Below are 14,650 nucleotides of genomic sequence, written 5' to 3'. Positions count from 1 at the left end.
AATTTTCAAGTATTTAATATATCATTATTAAGTATACAACAAGGTGTAAAGCAGATCTCTTGAAATGGTTGCTTCTCTCTAGCTGAAATTTTGTGTCCTTTGACCAGCATCTCCCCAGTACCATCCCCCACCACAAGCCCCTGATAACCAACATTCCATTCTCTGCTTCCGTGAGTTTGACTTTTTAAGATTGCACATATAAATGAGATCAGCAGTATTTGTCTTTCTGCACCAACACTTTTAATGGGAAGTGACATTTACTGAATGGTGAGCCCTGAGATAACAACTTTCCGAAAGTACCTTCTTTCAATCTTATAGAACCCTAGGAGCTAGTGTCTTAGGGTTACTCCAAAGGAAAAGAGGGAGATGTGGTTTTCTTCTTTGTTAATCCTAATATGCTGCTTCTGCAGATCAAAGAGCTGTAGTAATTCACATGGGATGAACAGATATTCAAGGATACACGTTTTATTTAATGACCAGCACCTGCCATCTCTAAGTCCCAGGTAACAGTAGATGCTGTTGGTGTCCTGTCCATATCCTTCAGGAGGAATTTACTATTCCTCTGTGGGCTATTTACTCTTGAAAATGAATGGGCCTAGGAACAATCCATAATGCAAAGGAAATACGCATCATGGATTGAAACCAAGAAGATCTGGGTGCCACAAATAAGTTAAACCAAGAAGGGGCCCAGACCCATGTCACCTAGTTATGTTGCCCCAATGCCTCTCCCTCACCTGATGCTTATGATCTTTTCCAGGGCTCTCTACAAACAAGGAGAAAAAAATTCAGTCAAATGCAGTGGCTCGTGCCTTTAATCCCAGCACTTTGGGAGGCCGAGGCAGGCAGATCATGAGGTCAGGAGTTCGAGATCAGCCCCGTCTTTACTAAAAATACAAAAATTAGCCAGGCATGACGGTGTGCACCTATAAATCTCAGCTACTCAGGAGGCTGAGGCAGGAGAATCGCTTGAACCTGGTAGGTGGAGGCTGTGGTGAGCCGAGATTGCACCACTGCACTCCAGCCTGGGCAACAAATCGAGAATCTGTCTCAAAACAACAACAATTCAAGCCTCATTCACAGACGGGTCAGATCAATAATGTGCAAGCCAAAAATTCCCTGGGGCTCCACTACTTCCCTTTTGATCCACCCAGCGTGACCCTGGAAGGCAGTGATGGGGGAGGGGGTGGCATCCCAATGGCAGACTTTCAAGAAGTGCTCCTGGCCATTAACTTTCCATGGAATGGAAAGTGAATTAATTGAGTTTAGTTTCAGGCCTACTTCCTATGTGTGATCTTTCAGGTCCCACCCTAAGTAATCACAAGGCTTTGCCTAGCAAGCTTCACCCCTCACACCAAACCTAGCACACAGCAAGAGCTTTGCAGTTTTCTGGAGGGAGTTGTAAAGGACTCCCTCATCTCTGGGGGCTACACACAAATGAATACTTTCAGTCCCAGTGCAGGTGTCACCATTTGCAGGCCTCCTCATCAGCGGCGCTTAACTAAGCAACTCTTCTCGACTTTGACTCAGTCCTTTTTTATACTTAGCCCTTCTCCTTAGACCAGCAGATGTGATGGCAAACAGTAAGGGAATCTAGAATGTGTGATAAAGAGCTGAAATAGGTCAAAGGTGGACTCAGGTCCAACTGCAGCTTCGGGGACTACAGCTTATCCATTGCCCCATCTGTTGTAGGTCCCTTTTCAGAAACTGTGACTGGTAACACCTTTAAGAGTCACTGAGAGCACTGAAGTAAACTGAACACTGATCAAGCTGCAATAATGATGTAATTGTGTTTTAGGATCCAGGGTAGTGAATGAGGATGGTCCTTGCAGGCCTTACTGTGGGTCTTGTGAAAGAGAGCTGTCTTTCTCTTTCATAATGGGATTTAGCAGGCATCACTTAATTCCGAAAACCCAAAGCTATTATATTGGCATATTAGGAGAGATTTGGATGCAAATAACCAAAGAATAAGCTGAAGCACTGAAGATTTTTCTTGAAAGTATAAATGAGGGATGTAAGGGTTATTGCCAAGTTTAAAATGAGGAAACTGTGGCCAGTATAAGAAATTAAATGCCAATTTATTCAGCTCCTCGGTGAGGTTCTATGGTTCGGGGAAACGAGGCCAGAGAAGCCGCCCTGACTTCCTGGGGCAGGGGTTTTTTATGGCTAGGAGGAACGAGCAACAGCTGGGTGCTCTGATTGGGTCCAAGGCTGCAGGATTGGGACAAGGCGGGCCGCTATTAGTTGTCGGGTTGTCGGGCAGGTTTTCCCGTGCAAGAGCCGACCAGGGTTGCATTAGCAGGAGGCTTCCAGGTGAGCCATGTGCAGAGCCAAGTGCGGAGTGCAGAGTCAGCTGCTGAGTGCAGAGGTGGGTGTGTTTGGCCTCCAGGCGAGGCAACTGGCCTTACAAGGGGTACCTGGAACACAACTGTTTTTGGTAGCAAAATTTAGTGAAATACTTGTCTCCTTAAATTGGATGCACATTTAATTTTGAGTAAAAATTTTAAAAGGAATCAGCAACAAGACAGAGGGAACTTAATTAATGTGGGGCTTGTGTGTATCTGAATAGCTAAGGGCTTGAGTGTAGCAGACACTGTCGTGCCCCACGTTTATCCCCTTGACACTCCATTCTGTGAGTACAAAAGGCTCTTTACTAGAAACATCTGCAACTATGAACCTGAGGGCTTGCCTGGACGCAAGCAGAGGCCCAGCTCGTACACAGGTGTTTCACCGTCGGCAGGCCTGTGAAAGCCTACCCCAAAGTCTGGGGAAGCTGAGAGGCTGCAGAAAGAGGCTGACCAATAAAGTTGCTTAGAAAGAAACATTTAAAAGGATTTATTAACAGAAGCCACGTTTGTGTCTTGGGCGGCAGCAAGACACGATGGTGGATCCCCGCACCGTGACTCCCAAGACCTGAGGCTTATGTACCACAGGAGAGAAGGGGTTCAGCACCGATTCATAGGACGACCGAAGTATGATAACATCAAGGTTATTTGACCTAAGGGCAGAATTTATGGTAAGTACTTGCTCTTACACAAGGAGCAATAGATAAACTGGAAATTTCAGCAGCCATTCTAGAATGTTGGTCAATCAGAAGCCAACGTGGCAGATGAGCTTCCAAGTTGGACTTGCTTCAGCCTTCACAATGGGTCCGACTGGAAGAGACAGGGAGATGCCCCGAAGTGGTAGAAAGGGATCCAGACAGGGCACTGACTTCATCCACTGACATTACTCCTGGGAGATGATCCCTAAAAGCATCAAGACGCAAAGGAGGAAGTGACAGTGGAAGGAGCCAATGAAGGGGCATCGCTGCTGTAGGCTACTGGAGTACAGTCCTATGAAGGACCTTGGGAGATGATGCAGACGAGTCTCAGGGTTATGGAGATAACCCCCAGGACACTGTGGCATTACCACTCCTAGGACTTCCGCTAGTGAAGTGAATTGGAAAAATTGCAGGCAGTGGAGATGCACTGGTGCTCGTGAGAGACTTAGGGGAGAAGGTGAGTATGAAGAGCCAGGGCTCGGTTGGTAGTTACTCAGTGTTCTTTATGCATTAAGGCGAAAATGACAGGTTCCGCTAAGCCAGTTATCAATTTAAGTCCCAACCCGAAGGTCAAAAGGCTACTTGGCAGTGTATAGAGGGACCTGCATCTCCTGTAGTTAGAGAATAGACCCAGGACTAGATTGTCAGCAAAACTTCAGAGAAGGCTGAGTCGATAGCCTTGGCAAGTCTCTTATACCAAAATCAAGACCCTGATAAGGAAGAAGTGGATCGTGAAATGTGGAATAAGGATAACTAGGTGGATGTGCTCAGCTGCCCCTTATAGAAGTATCTACTGCCCCTTTACCAAAAGGTAGCACCTTCCCACTTTCCTGAAGACTATGCAGAGGTCTCAACGGAGGTGGCTTTATGCCTTGCAAGATAATACTTGATTTCTTTAGATTTGCTGTCACCTCCTCCCCTGGCTACTAGATTAAGTCAAATCTCAGCACGGCCTGATTAGGAAAGTACTGGTCCTAGTATGGAAGGAATGATCCATTCGGTTAAGGAAGAGCAACAAAAATAGGAAAACATGCTTAGGAATGTATCCTGAGCTGGTGCTTGACCAAGGGAGATAGAATATAGGGCTAGATAAGAGAGTAGATTTGTGGTGGCACATTCTCAAGACATAAGATTTAATGCCTTAATATACTGCTGGGTTGGTCACTAGACACTTAGAAAGACTCTGTTACACAACTTTATGTTTTGTGAGTGTGGAAGCCCTGGTTCTCAGGGGGGAGACATTTCCATCTGAACACCACAAGAATCCCACTAACCCTCAAGCGATTGATGCTGCCTGGTCATTTAGGGCCCTTCGTGCTAATAGATCAGCAGGTAAAAAGAGTTGCCATACTGGCACAGGTAACTGACCCTGACCATCCTGAGGAGTTAGGGTTGCTGCTAATTAAGACAGGCAGAGAGGAGTCTGATCAGAACTCCCTATTAACTATAAACAAGCAATTACAGCAACTGCAGCCTGACGAAGTCAGAGAAACCAAGACCCCAGGTGAGCAGACTAAACCATCAGAAGTTACCTTCTAGAACCAATCGAAGAGGAGGCAGATGATAAATACTCATTATGGCCTCTGGACTGCCATAGCAATGAGAATTGTATTATTCCCATAACCCTCCTCTTAGAATTTTTTCCCCAGAAGTTGTTACCAACCATCATTCATCTTGAAGAATCCGTGGATCTGATGAATCTGAGCAACACAAGGGGTGAGCTGTAGTGGATACTGTCAGCAACTCCCCACATCTCTCCAGCCCTTTCTTTATCATTTTTAGGTATTACTGTCATCAGTCTGTTTAACTTCTGAAGCTAGCACATGGTGCTTTTTCTTGGAGAACTGCCCTCAGAATCCCATAGCACACAGAAAGACCCAGAGGAACCTGAAAATTTAACTCCCCTTGATAGCCCTTAACCACTGTCTGACATCAGCCTGAGATGACACACTTAGCTCCCTTACTATGGGTTAGGGCGATTCCGAAGCATGACTTTCCCTCCAAAATTGTCTTGGAGGATCAGGTTAAACTTCCCCTTTGTGAGACCTTGCCTAAGGCTGCTTTCTTGCTTGGTGTCGTCTTTCCCTGTCCTGCTTCTTCTACTGCCTTACTTATTTCCTGTAGGAGCACTTCCTTAATCACTGGTTCTCAAGTCCTAGTTTTGGAATCAGCTTCTAGAGGAACCCAATCTAAGAGACCTGACAATATATACTTTACAGCATCACTTCAATTATCAACCCATAAAAATGTCCTCTTAAATTAAGCTTCATCACTCAAGGGAGCATCACAGGTATTTTTCCAGGGGTAAACAGACTTTTAAAGAGCTAGTTGTTATCATTTCATATTTTACAGATGAGGAAACTGAGGATCAGAGAAGTTAAATGGATCATGCCATGGTCACATATAACTAGAAAGTAATGGTATTTGTAATCAAGCTATATTTTCATTTTCCTTAGAATGCATGCTTCTTGACTTCATCACATGGCTTAGAAAGGAGAACAGTATAATCTTCATGTCCTGAGAAGATAATGACCTAACTCTGGTAGAAGTAGTAATGAAAAGGAAGCGGTGGATAAAAGCACGTCTCAAAGAAGGGAAACCATCTAATTAGCTGTGGAGTAAGAAGCAAGGGATTAAGAAAAGTCACCTATGATATTTTATCTTCCAGCCTGCAGGATTGGAAAGTTGAGAGAAGAAGCTGATGTATGTGCAGATGAGGACGAGCCAGAAATGGGCACAGAGCCAGGTAGAGTAGAGGCATAACATGTCTGTACTTGATCTCATCTCTAGGTTTAGAAGCTTTTTGAAAAGAATGGTTTTGCCCATTTATGTGCAAATCTCCAGCATCCATTCTTATACCAATCATGTCTGGTAATTACAGAGATGTGATTTGCATTAGGGCCAGATGCAGAAATCTACTGACACAAAGAAGACACATGATAATTACAAGAGTTCAAATGCAGCCAATCAGGGAATACAGACTGGAGAAAGCAACAATTGCCAGTGGAAAGCTTGCCAAAACAGACTGGTCTGGCTGATAAAAGAAGAAAAAACCTTTTATTTAGAAAAAGCATAAAATAAATTGCATCCCTTTTTTTGTCTCTACCTTTCATAGAAAGATTGTCCTGAAAGGCAGACTCCCTCTTTTAATGGGATTCTGCAAAGACAAAACAGCTGATTAGCTCCAGCAATTGAGAATAAAGATTTGTCCAAATTATTTTTAGAAAATTAGCCCCAAAGTCAGACAGGCTCCCTTTCTGCATTTTCATGATCTCTTCATTTATTTTCATGGCCCCTCCTTTACCTCCTGCCAATTACTCTACAAATCTCCAGGCTCTTCTCTCATCTTTTAGTTTTCGCAAACTGAAACCAGACTGCTCTTTCTAAATCCATGACCTGGTGATGACACTTCCTTCCCTGTACTTCCTCATAATCCTTCAATGTCTGCTTATCCCCACCTGAATAACCTAAACTCCTCCCTCCAAGAGACCCAAGTTAGGATTTTCATAAGTTATAGGAAATGACCAACAGGACCAGGCATGACAGCTCACATCTATTATCCCAGAACTTTGGGAGGCTGAGGCAGGCAAATTACCTGAAGTTAGGAGTTCGAGACCAGCCTGACCAATATGGTGAATCCCTGTTGTAAAAATACAACAATTAGCCCTGCATGGTGGCATGCACCTGTAATCCCAGCTACTTGGGAAACTAAGGCAGGATAATCACTTGAACTGGGGAGGTGGAGGTTGCAGTGCACCAAGATTGCACCACTGCACTCCAGCCTGGGTGACAGAGTGAGACTCCGTTTCAAACAAAGGAAAGAAAAAAGAAAATGACCAACATGACAAGAGTCCTTTCGCTCATGGACTCCTAGATTTTTTAATTCTGTGGGCTAAAAGTTTAAAATTAAACAAGGAAGAGTGACTTACAGATGCAATTGTCTATTACCACCCTTATCCCATAGAAGAAAACATTTTAACACCTAAAGAGTAGAAAAAGTAAGACTAAAAAAGTCTTTTAGGTTTCCCTAAAGCTTCTGTGTCTTAGAGAGAACACTGGCTGACGCTATTTGGTTGTAATACAGTTGTTGAAACAGGGACTTGCTGTTTCAGGAGGAGAGCTATTTTTGTTGTTTGTTGTTGTTGCTGCTGTTTTCTCCCTGGGGCGTTCTGAGTGCCTAGAAGCACTTGATTTGCTTGTGCAGCCCAGCCCTTAAATGCCTGGCCATTCTCAGCGTGATCCTGCTTCCAGCCTCTGTGGCCTGACCCCCCAGTGAGTCAGCCAGCCCCCTAGAGGGAGGGCAGGGAGAGACACACACCCAGCCTGTGCTGCTGCCTCCACTGCCCCAGAGGTGACTTGGGGGTAACTCCTGCAACTTCCCCAGTAGAGGGGAGTTTCTTTTCTTTACGTCAGGCCCTGAGATTTCCCCACACCCACTTCTCTCTCTTCTTGCCCAACCCTGCTTAAAATACAGGGAAACTGGAACCGTTAAGTCTCTTCTTTGACTCAGGATCCTTCCCTTTCTCTCCAATTGGGTGGTCTCAGGAGGAAGACAGGCAGCAATAGAGATTTGTTTGTGTGCAAGCCATAGTCTGTGTTTCGGTCTAAATATTCCTCTCTTTTTTTTTAAGTTTAGATTACTTTTTAAAACTTTTTCATTTTTTAAAATTAGACTTTAAGTTCTGGAGTACGTGTGCAGAACGTGCAGGTCTGTCACATAGGTATACACGTGCCATGGTGGTTTGCTGTATCCATCACCCCGTCATCTACATTAGGTATTTCAGTGCTATCCCTCCACTATCCCCCCCACCATCTGCTATCCCTCGCCATCCCCCCACTCCCTGACAGGCCCCAGTGTGTGATGTTTCCCTCCCTGTGTCCATGTGTTCTCATTGTTCAACAACCACTTATGAGTGAGAACATGCAGTGTTTGATTTTCTGTTCTTGTGTCACTTGGCTGAGAATGATGGTTTCCAGCTTTGTCCATGTCCCTGCAAAGGACATGAACTCATCCACTGCATAGTATTCCATGGTGTAGATGTGCCACATTTTCTTTATCCAGTCTGTCATTGGTGGGCATTTGGGTTGGTTCCAAAGCTCTACTATTGTGAACAGTGCCACAGTAAATATACATGTGTTTATGTCTTTATAATAGAATGATTTATAATCCTTTGGGTATAGACCCAGTAATGGAATTCTGGTGGCTTGCTGACAATCTTTGATGTTCCCCGATCTCTGCCTTCATCTCCACATAGCATTTATTTCTATGTCTCTGTGTCCAACTCTCCTCCTTTTCATAAAAATACCAGTCGTGTTGTATTGGTGTTTCATCGTACTCCAGTATTACCTCTTCTTAACTAATTACATCTGTAGCAACTCTATCTCCAAACGTGGTGACGTTTTGAGGTTCTGGGGTTTAGGACTTCAACATATGAAATTTGGGGCATACAATTCAACCCATAACACATCTAGTAATATGTTCTAAAAAGAATACTGATCATAGGACAAAGAAAGGTTAACATCAAATTTTTTTTTCTTTTTTTTTTAATCAATAGGTCTCTCTGTCACATCCAGGCTGATCTCAAACTCCTGGGCTCAAGTGATCCTCCTTGGCTTCCCAAACTGCTGAGATTATAGGCACAAACCACCACACCCTGCCTAAAGTCAATTTTTAAACAAACTTAGTTTCATTAAATCTAATGCTCTTTAATAAAACCTACCATATATGCACTCTACCAATTCAATTACCTAGGAAGAGCATTAGTCACATTAAAAACTAACAATCCTAGAAATATAGAAGACTATAGGAGAGAAGCTTTATGATAAAGAAAATTCCATTCATGTCATTAGAAAATGGTAAGCTGATTTTTTAGCCCTTAAGTGCTTTCTGAACTAAATAAAATGTTTCATTCTCTCATTTATCAAGCACCTGTTATGGGCCACACAGTGTGTCAGATTTGGGGCACTCAGTAGTAAACATGTTTCTCCAGCCGGCTCTGACTTCCCCTTTATTACCAGGGGCAGGGGTAATTCCATTGCTGCCACCTTCCCCTGGAACAACTTCTTCCGAGTTTCACCAGGGCTGAGCTACATCATTCAAAGCTCTGAGGTGGTTTGCGGCAACATGGAGCATGCTTGCTTCAAGTCTCTCTCCTTTTCTATCTGTCACCCTTTAGACAGATAACAAAGTAAAGGGCTCCTGAGGCCTACCAGCTGTTTACTCACATCTTTTTTCACTTATCAGCTTTCACATGAGAATAAGCTAAGATCTAAAAGAAAAACAGCTCTACATAGGACCACTTCCCTTTGGCTGACTGAAGCTTTGATGCTAAGCTTTGTTTGCTGACCATCTTTTCCCTGAGGATAAATCTTCTCAACTTCCTTCATCCTCTTATGCAGTTAGACTCCTGGTGAGTCTATCTCCAAATCTGAACCAGGCGTGTTCAGTAGGGAGTCACAAGTTGGACTTCATTTGTGAATACTCGTTACTTGAAGAGATTATCAAGTCCTTTTAAAGTCATACTTTTTTTCTTGATGTATTGTGTCATTTTGACTATGAATATTCTCTAATGTCAAGAAGCTGTCATCAACAATAATCACAGTTGAGAGTAGGGAAGTTAGGTGATCCTGTCAGGAAGAGAAATGCTGCCCATTTGATTTCTTGTCTTTACTTTTTATTACTTGAGTTATTGTATAACTAATACATGGATAATATTGTCTATAACTACATCCTCTTGTGACTAATTAAATATTAGATTATTTTCTCCGCTTGTATGTAAGTAAAAGATGAGTTTCATGATAAAAATGTTTTAAAAACAACAAATGTTTTATATTTTATTTAAAAAAATATGTTTTCTGGCCAACAAACATGAGAAAATGCTCAACATCACTAATTATCAGAGAAGTGCAAATTAAAGCCACATGAAATACCACCTTATCCCAGCCAGAATGGCCATTGCTAAAAATTAAAAAAAAAATAGATAATTGCCATGGATATTGGTGAAAAGGAAGAAAACGAAATGCTTATCCACTGTTGGTGGGAAAGTAAATTAGTACAACCCCTATGAAAACAGTATGGAGATTTCTTAAAGAATTAAAAATAGACCTACCATTTGCAATCCCACTACTGGGTATCTACCCAAAGGAAAAAAAGTAATTATGTCAAAAAGACACCTACACACATTTATTCCAACACAATTCACAATTGCAAAGATTAGAAACCAATGTAAGTGCCCATTAACTGATGCCTGGAGAAAGAAAATGTGGTATATTTACATCATGGAATACTATTCAGCCGTAAAAAAGAACAAAATAATGTCTTTTGCAGCAACTAGACATTGGAGCTAGAAATAACTCAGGGATGGAAAACCAAATACCATATGCTCTCACTTATAAGTGGGAGCTAAGCTATGGGTACACAAAAGCATACAGAGTGGTATAATGGACATTGGAGACTCAGAAGGGGGGAAGATGGGTGGCGGGTGAGGGATAAAAAACTACATATTGGGTGCAATGTACACTACTCGGGTGATGGGCAGACTAAAATCTCACATTTCACCACTATACAATTAATCAATGTAACCAAGAACCACTTGGACCCCAAAAGCTATATGAAATATAAATACATATAAGACCTATATTATATATTGTTATAAGTTATTAATAGACATGATTAATATATGTTATATATTATTAATATATATTGTTATATTAATATATATTTATATTATATAAATATTTATGTAACTAACATAGATAATATGTTATTATTAATTATATATATATATACACATAATATAGGTCTTAAAATTCAAATATGGCTAGTTTTGGAAAACTTTTTCTAAAGAATTACAGTTACGATAGTCCATTAACCAGAACTTGTAGACTTATAGGGAATTTGGTGTCCAAACTTGGTTTTTCTGACTAGTTTTTTTGTTTTATTTTGTTTGTTTGATTGGTTTTTGGAGACAGAGACTCACTTCTTCACCCAGGCTGGAGTGCAGAAGCGTGATTTCAGCTCACTGCAACCTCTGCCTCCCGGGTTCAAGCTCGTGGGCCACCACATCTAGCTAATTTTCGTATTTTTAGTAGAGACGGGATTTCACCATGTTGCCCAGGGTGGTCTTGAACTCCATCTGCCCCCCTCTGCTTCCCAAAGTGATGGAATTATGGGTGTGAGCCACTACGTCCAGCCTCTGACTAGTTTTTAACAGGTATTTTTATTGCATTTATCCAAAAAAACATCATATTGCAATGCTTTGAGAAACAAGAAAATCTGTTCTCATTTTACTATTAACAATATTAATGGTTCTTCAAAATCCAGAACCAAGTAATTAACATTCTTTTATGAAAACACATTTATTAATTTTCAAAGAAAATCTTGTAATGGTTTATAGTTTTAAAAAAAACTAAAAACCATTATAGTACCTGAGATAAAGCAGTCTTCAGACTGAGTCATAAAGCTATGGGGGCCCCTCCCAGCATTCTTATGCCAATCTGGAAGTGATGTCATAATGTCCTAGTTAGACACAGGACCTGCTGGGCCACAGAAAGGAGGCTCTGTGAAGACGCACTAGATTACTGGATACATCACTTCAATTTCCCAATGAATTTTATATTGTTTATTCTTATACCTGGAGTTTTTTCCCTAAAGAGTAGCACTTTGAAGCCTACTATTGAAGGTGAGAAAGCATTTAAAACTTTTGTAAAAATAGTAGGTAAGAAGGATGACCCATAATTATGAAAAATTGTTATGTGGCTGTTTCCTAAAAGATGATATAAACTTTATTGTTGGAGATGTGGTATGCCTTAGATTTTAAATCTCTGCCTCTAATCCTTTGTGGAAAAATGCAGTTAGAAAAAGAAAGTAGTAAAAGAAATCAACGTATTTCTGATCTATGGTGTATAATACTATTTTTTTTTTTTTTTAGCATTGCCTAATGTGATGCCTTTAAATGAAGATGTTAATAAACAGGAAGAAAACAATGAAGATCATACTCACAATTATGCTCCTGCTAATGCGAAAAATGGCAATTATTATAAAGATATAAAGCAATGTAAGTCTTTAAAGTGAATAGAAACGTATGTGCAGAAGTTGAGTATCCTTAAAGTGAATAGAAACATATGTGCAGAAGTTGATTTGACTTAAGTCTCCTTTTTAAACTTTCATCCTTTTCCCCTGTATTTGTTCAACTTTTGTGACTTGCCCGTTCATATCCTTGCCGAGTTTTCCATTAGGTTGTATTTTCATTTATTTTTAAGGGCTCCTTTTTATGTAGAATATATTAACCCTTTTTATGGTAAAAGTAATAAATGTTTTCTGCCAGCATGTTGCTTTTCTTTAAGCCTTATTTTATTTTATTATATCTTATTTACTCTGTCTTACTCTGTCACCCAAGCTGGAGTGCAGTGGCATGACCATGGCTCACTGCAGCCTTGACCTCCCAGGGTTCAAGCAGTCCTCCCACCTCAGCCTCCTGAGTGGCTGGGACCACAGGCATGTGCCATCGCCTCAGCTAATCTTTGTATTTTTTGTAGAAATGATGTTTAATCATACTGCCCAGGCTGATCTCGAACTCCTGGGCTCAAGCAATCTACCCACCTCACCCTCCCAAAGTGCTGGGATTACAGGTGCTAGTCACTACTCCTGGCCAAGCCTGTTTAAGTATCTTTAATAACTGAGAAGATTTCAAGTTTTATAATATCAATTTTGTTTATTAATTTCTTTATAATATGCATTTTGTATCTTATCTAAATAGACCTTATCCAGTCCAAAATACTGTTTTCTTGATTTTCAAAAACAATTATATGCTTTTGTTTTTAACTTGAGCTTTAAATCCAATTATTTTTGTACATGGCATAAAGTAGGGATAAAACATTATATTTTTCAAGGATGATAGCCAAGTGTCAAAGACCAATTCCCTACTGATGTGGAACTCATATTTAATATGGTCAAAACTCTAAGATGAAATTAGGCCAATTGTTATACTTCTTGTTTTTTTAATCTGTCTGTTCCTAGAAAAGTACCAATGTTTCAACTTTGATAACTCATGGCATGAGTGTTGGACTGTGATTTCCTTTTATTTTTCCATAGTTCTGCCTCAGGCATTGCTCAAAAATGATGAAATACTAACAGTTCAAGGGCAGATAAATGCTTCTTACTTGGTGTTTTGACAATATCAATACAAACAGTGATAACGTTGCACATCTACAAATCTACTTCAGCACCTGTTACGTGCTTACATATTTGTTTCTATGAATTTCCTCAATAATTGCTTCTTGGAAAGGGTCATTTAGCATAAAGATACTAGTCTGGCTTTTTTCCATGAGTTTTAGATTTTACCCTTGCCCACTTTCTTATTTTACAGATGGAAGAAAATGACTGTATTTTTTTTTTAAATGAGTGCATATGTTTTAAGAAAAAACTCAGAGGAAGAAATAGGTAAAAGGAAAACAGTGACCTAGCTAGTTGCTGAAGACTTTTGCTTTTGTTTTTAGATGTGTTCACAACAGAAAATCCAAATGGCACTGAGTCTGAAATAACTGTGAGAGCCACAACTGATCTGAATTTTGCTCTAAAAAACTGTAAGTACTGAAAGGCTTGCACATGTAAAGCCATTAAAGCAGGATTTCCAAACAGCACTAGAAAGTGTTGGGGAGAAAAGAAGTCTTCATTCCTAAACAAGGCTAACATTTTCCCTCTAAAGTAGGTACCTTGACTGGGATTCAGCTCAGCTCGTGGCCATCCCCTCTGCTTTTCTCACACTTCCTCCCACACGAATGCACTGGAGGCTCCACATCCATTACCTGATCAGTTCAGAAGCCAGGGAGGTGCTTGCATTTCTAAACCTCACACTTTTGGTTTATGTGGAAAGAAAAATTAAATAATCACTAAATTTAGATTTCTAGAAAATTTACATCTTTCTTAAACCCACATTTTTTTAATGCCTTTCTGGTTTTTATCTTCAGCTTTAAATGGGGAAGAGAGAATGTTTCTAGCTATGGCAACGTCAATATTGAGAAAAGTGAGACTCAGGAATGCCTAATTATTTACAAAGCTACTTGATAATAATGGAATATTTTGAGCAATTTGACTGTGGAATTTAAATGAGACAGTGACATTTCAAGGGCGTATGTTAATTCCATAAATCACTCATGGCAATCTTGCTTGTGCACAGCAAACATCGTGAGTTGTCTGGGCAAGGCATGGAGAGGCAGCTCTTAAGCGTACCAGGTACCTCAGATTCCCTTAGGATATGAGTTACTGAGGACAGATCACAGGCCCCAAGGAAGAGACTGCAAACCCCTCACTTCCATTTCCACAATCCAGGCCCCAGCGGATTGTTAAGGAAAGTGGGATTGGAATAAGACATTGCTGCCATCTTAAATGGGGCTCTGACAGAGGAGACCTGCCAGCAGGGTGGGGACGTTCTAGAGGAGCAAGCCCTCAGGAAGATGGAGATCTGTGGATACCTTTGACTAAAGGTTGCTTGCTTAAGTAGAGTCCCTAAAACTCTGAAGGCAAGAGGGATAAACTGAGGCAACCTAGATGCTTTTCTTCAGAGGATAAGGGTTGCAAAGCAGAATTTAAGGATGACTTACCAATTCTTT

General features: G+C 40.8%; 2 protein-coding genes across 4 annotated transcripts in view; both read left to right on the top strand.

Moving 5' to 3' along the window:
• The window catches only part of MOB3B (MOB kinase activator 3B), a 233,722-nt gene extending 227,723 nt beyond the window's left edge, over nucleotides 1-5,999 (top strand). For 2 of the 3 annotated variants that reach the window (XR_012516608.1, XR_012516609.1), the window contains exons 5-6: nucleotides 2,870-3,013; nucleotides 5,709-5,999. The gene's annotated coding sequence lies outside the window, so the exon portion shown is untranslated. Of the gene's footprint in view, nucleotides 1-2,869; nucleotides 3,340-5,708 lie in introns of those variants that run through there. The other variant, XM_074394953.1, reaches the window with a different exon arrangement.
• A 5,549-nt stretch (nucleotides 6,000-11,548) lies between these two features.
• Nucleotides 11,549-14,650, top strand: part of EQTN (equatorin) — a 33,194-nt gene continuing 30,092 nt past the window's right edge. The window contains exons 1-3 of the mRNA XM_003939723.3: nucleotides 11,549-11,721; nucleotides 11,971-12,096; nucleotides 13,538-13,624. Coding sequence (XP_003939772.1) covers nucleotides 11,646-11,721; nucleotides 11,971-12,096; nucleotides 13,538-13,624 — 289 coding nt within the window. The 5' untranslated portion in view covers nucleotides 11,549-11,645. The remainder of the gene's footprint in view (nucleotides 11,722-11,970; nucleotides 12,097-13,537; nucleotides 13,625-14,650) is intronic.

The sequence above is a fragment of the Saimiri boliviensis genome, chromosome 2 (assembly GCF_048565385.1).
Source record: "Saimiri boliviensis isolate mSaiBol1 chromosome 2, mSaiBol1.pri, whole genome shotgun sequence".
Classification (NCBI taxonomy): Eukaryota; Metazoa; Chordata; class Mammalia; order Primates; family Cebidae; genus Saimiri; species Saimiri boliviensis.
This window is presented reverse-complemented; position numbering and strand designations above follow the sequence as displayed.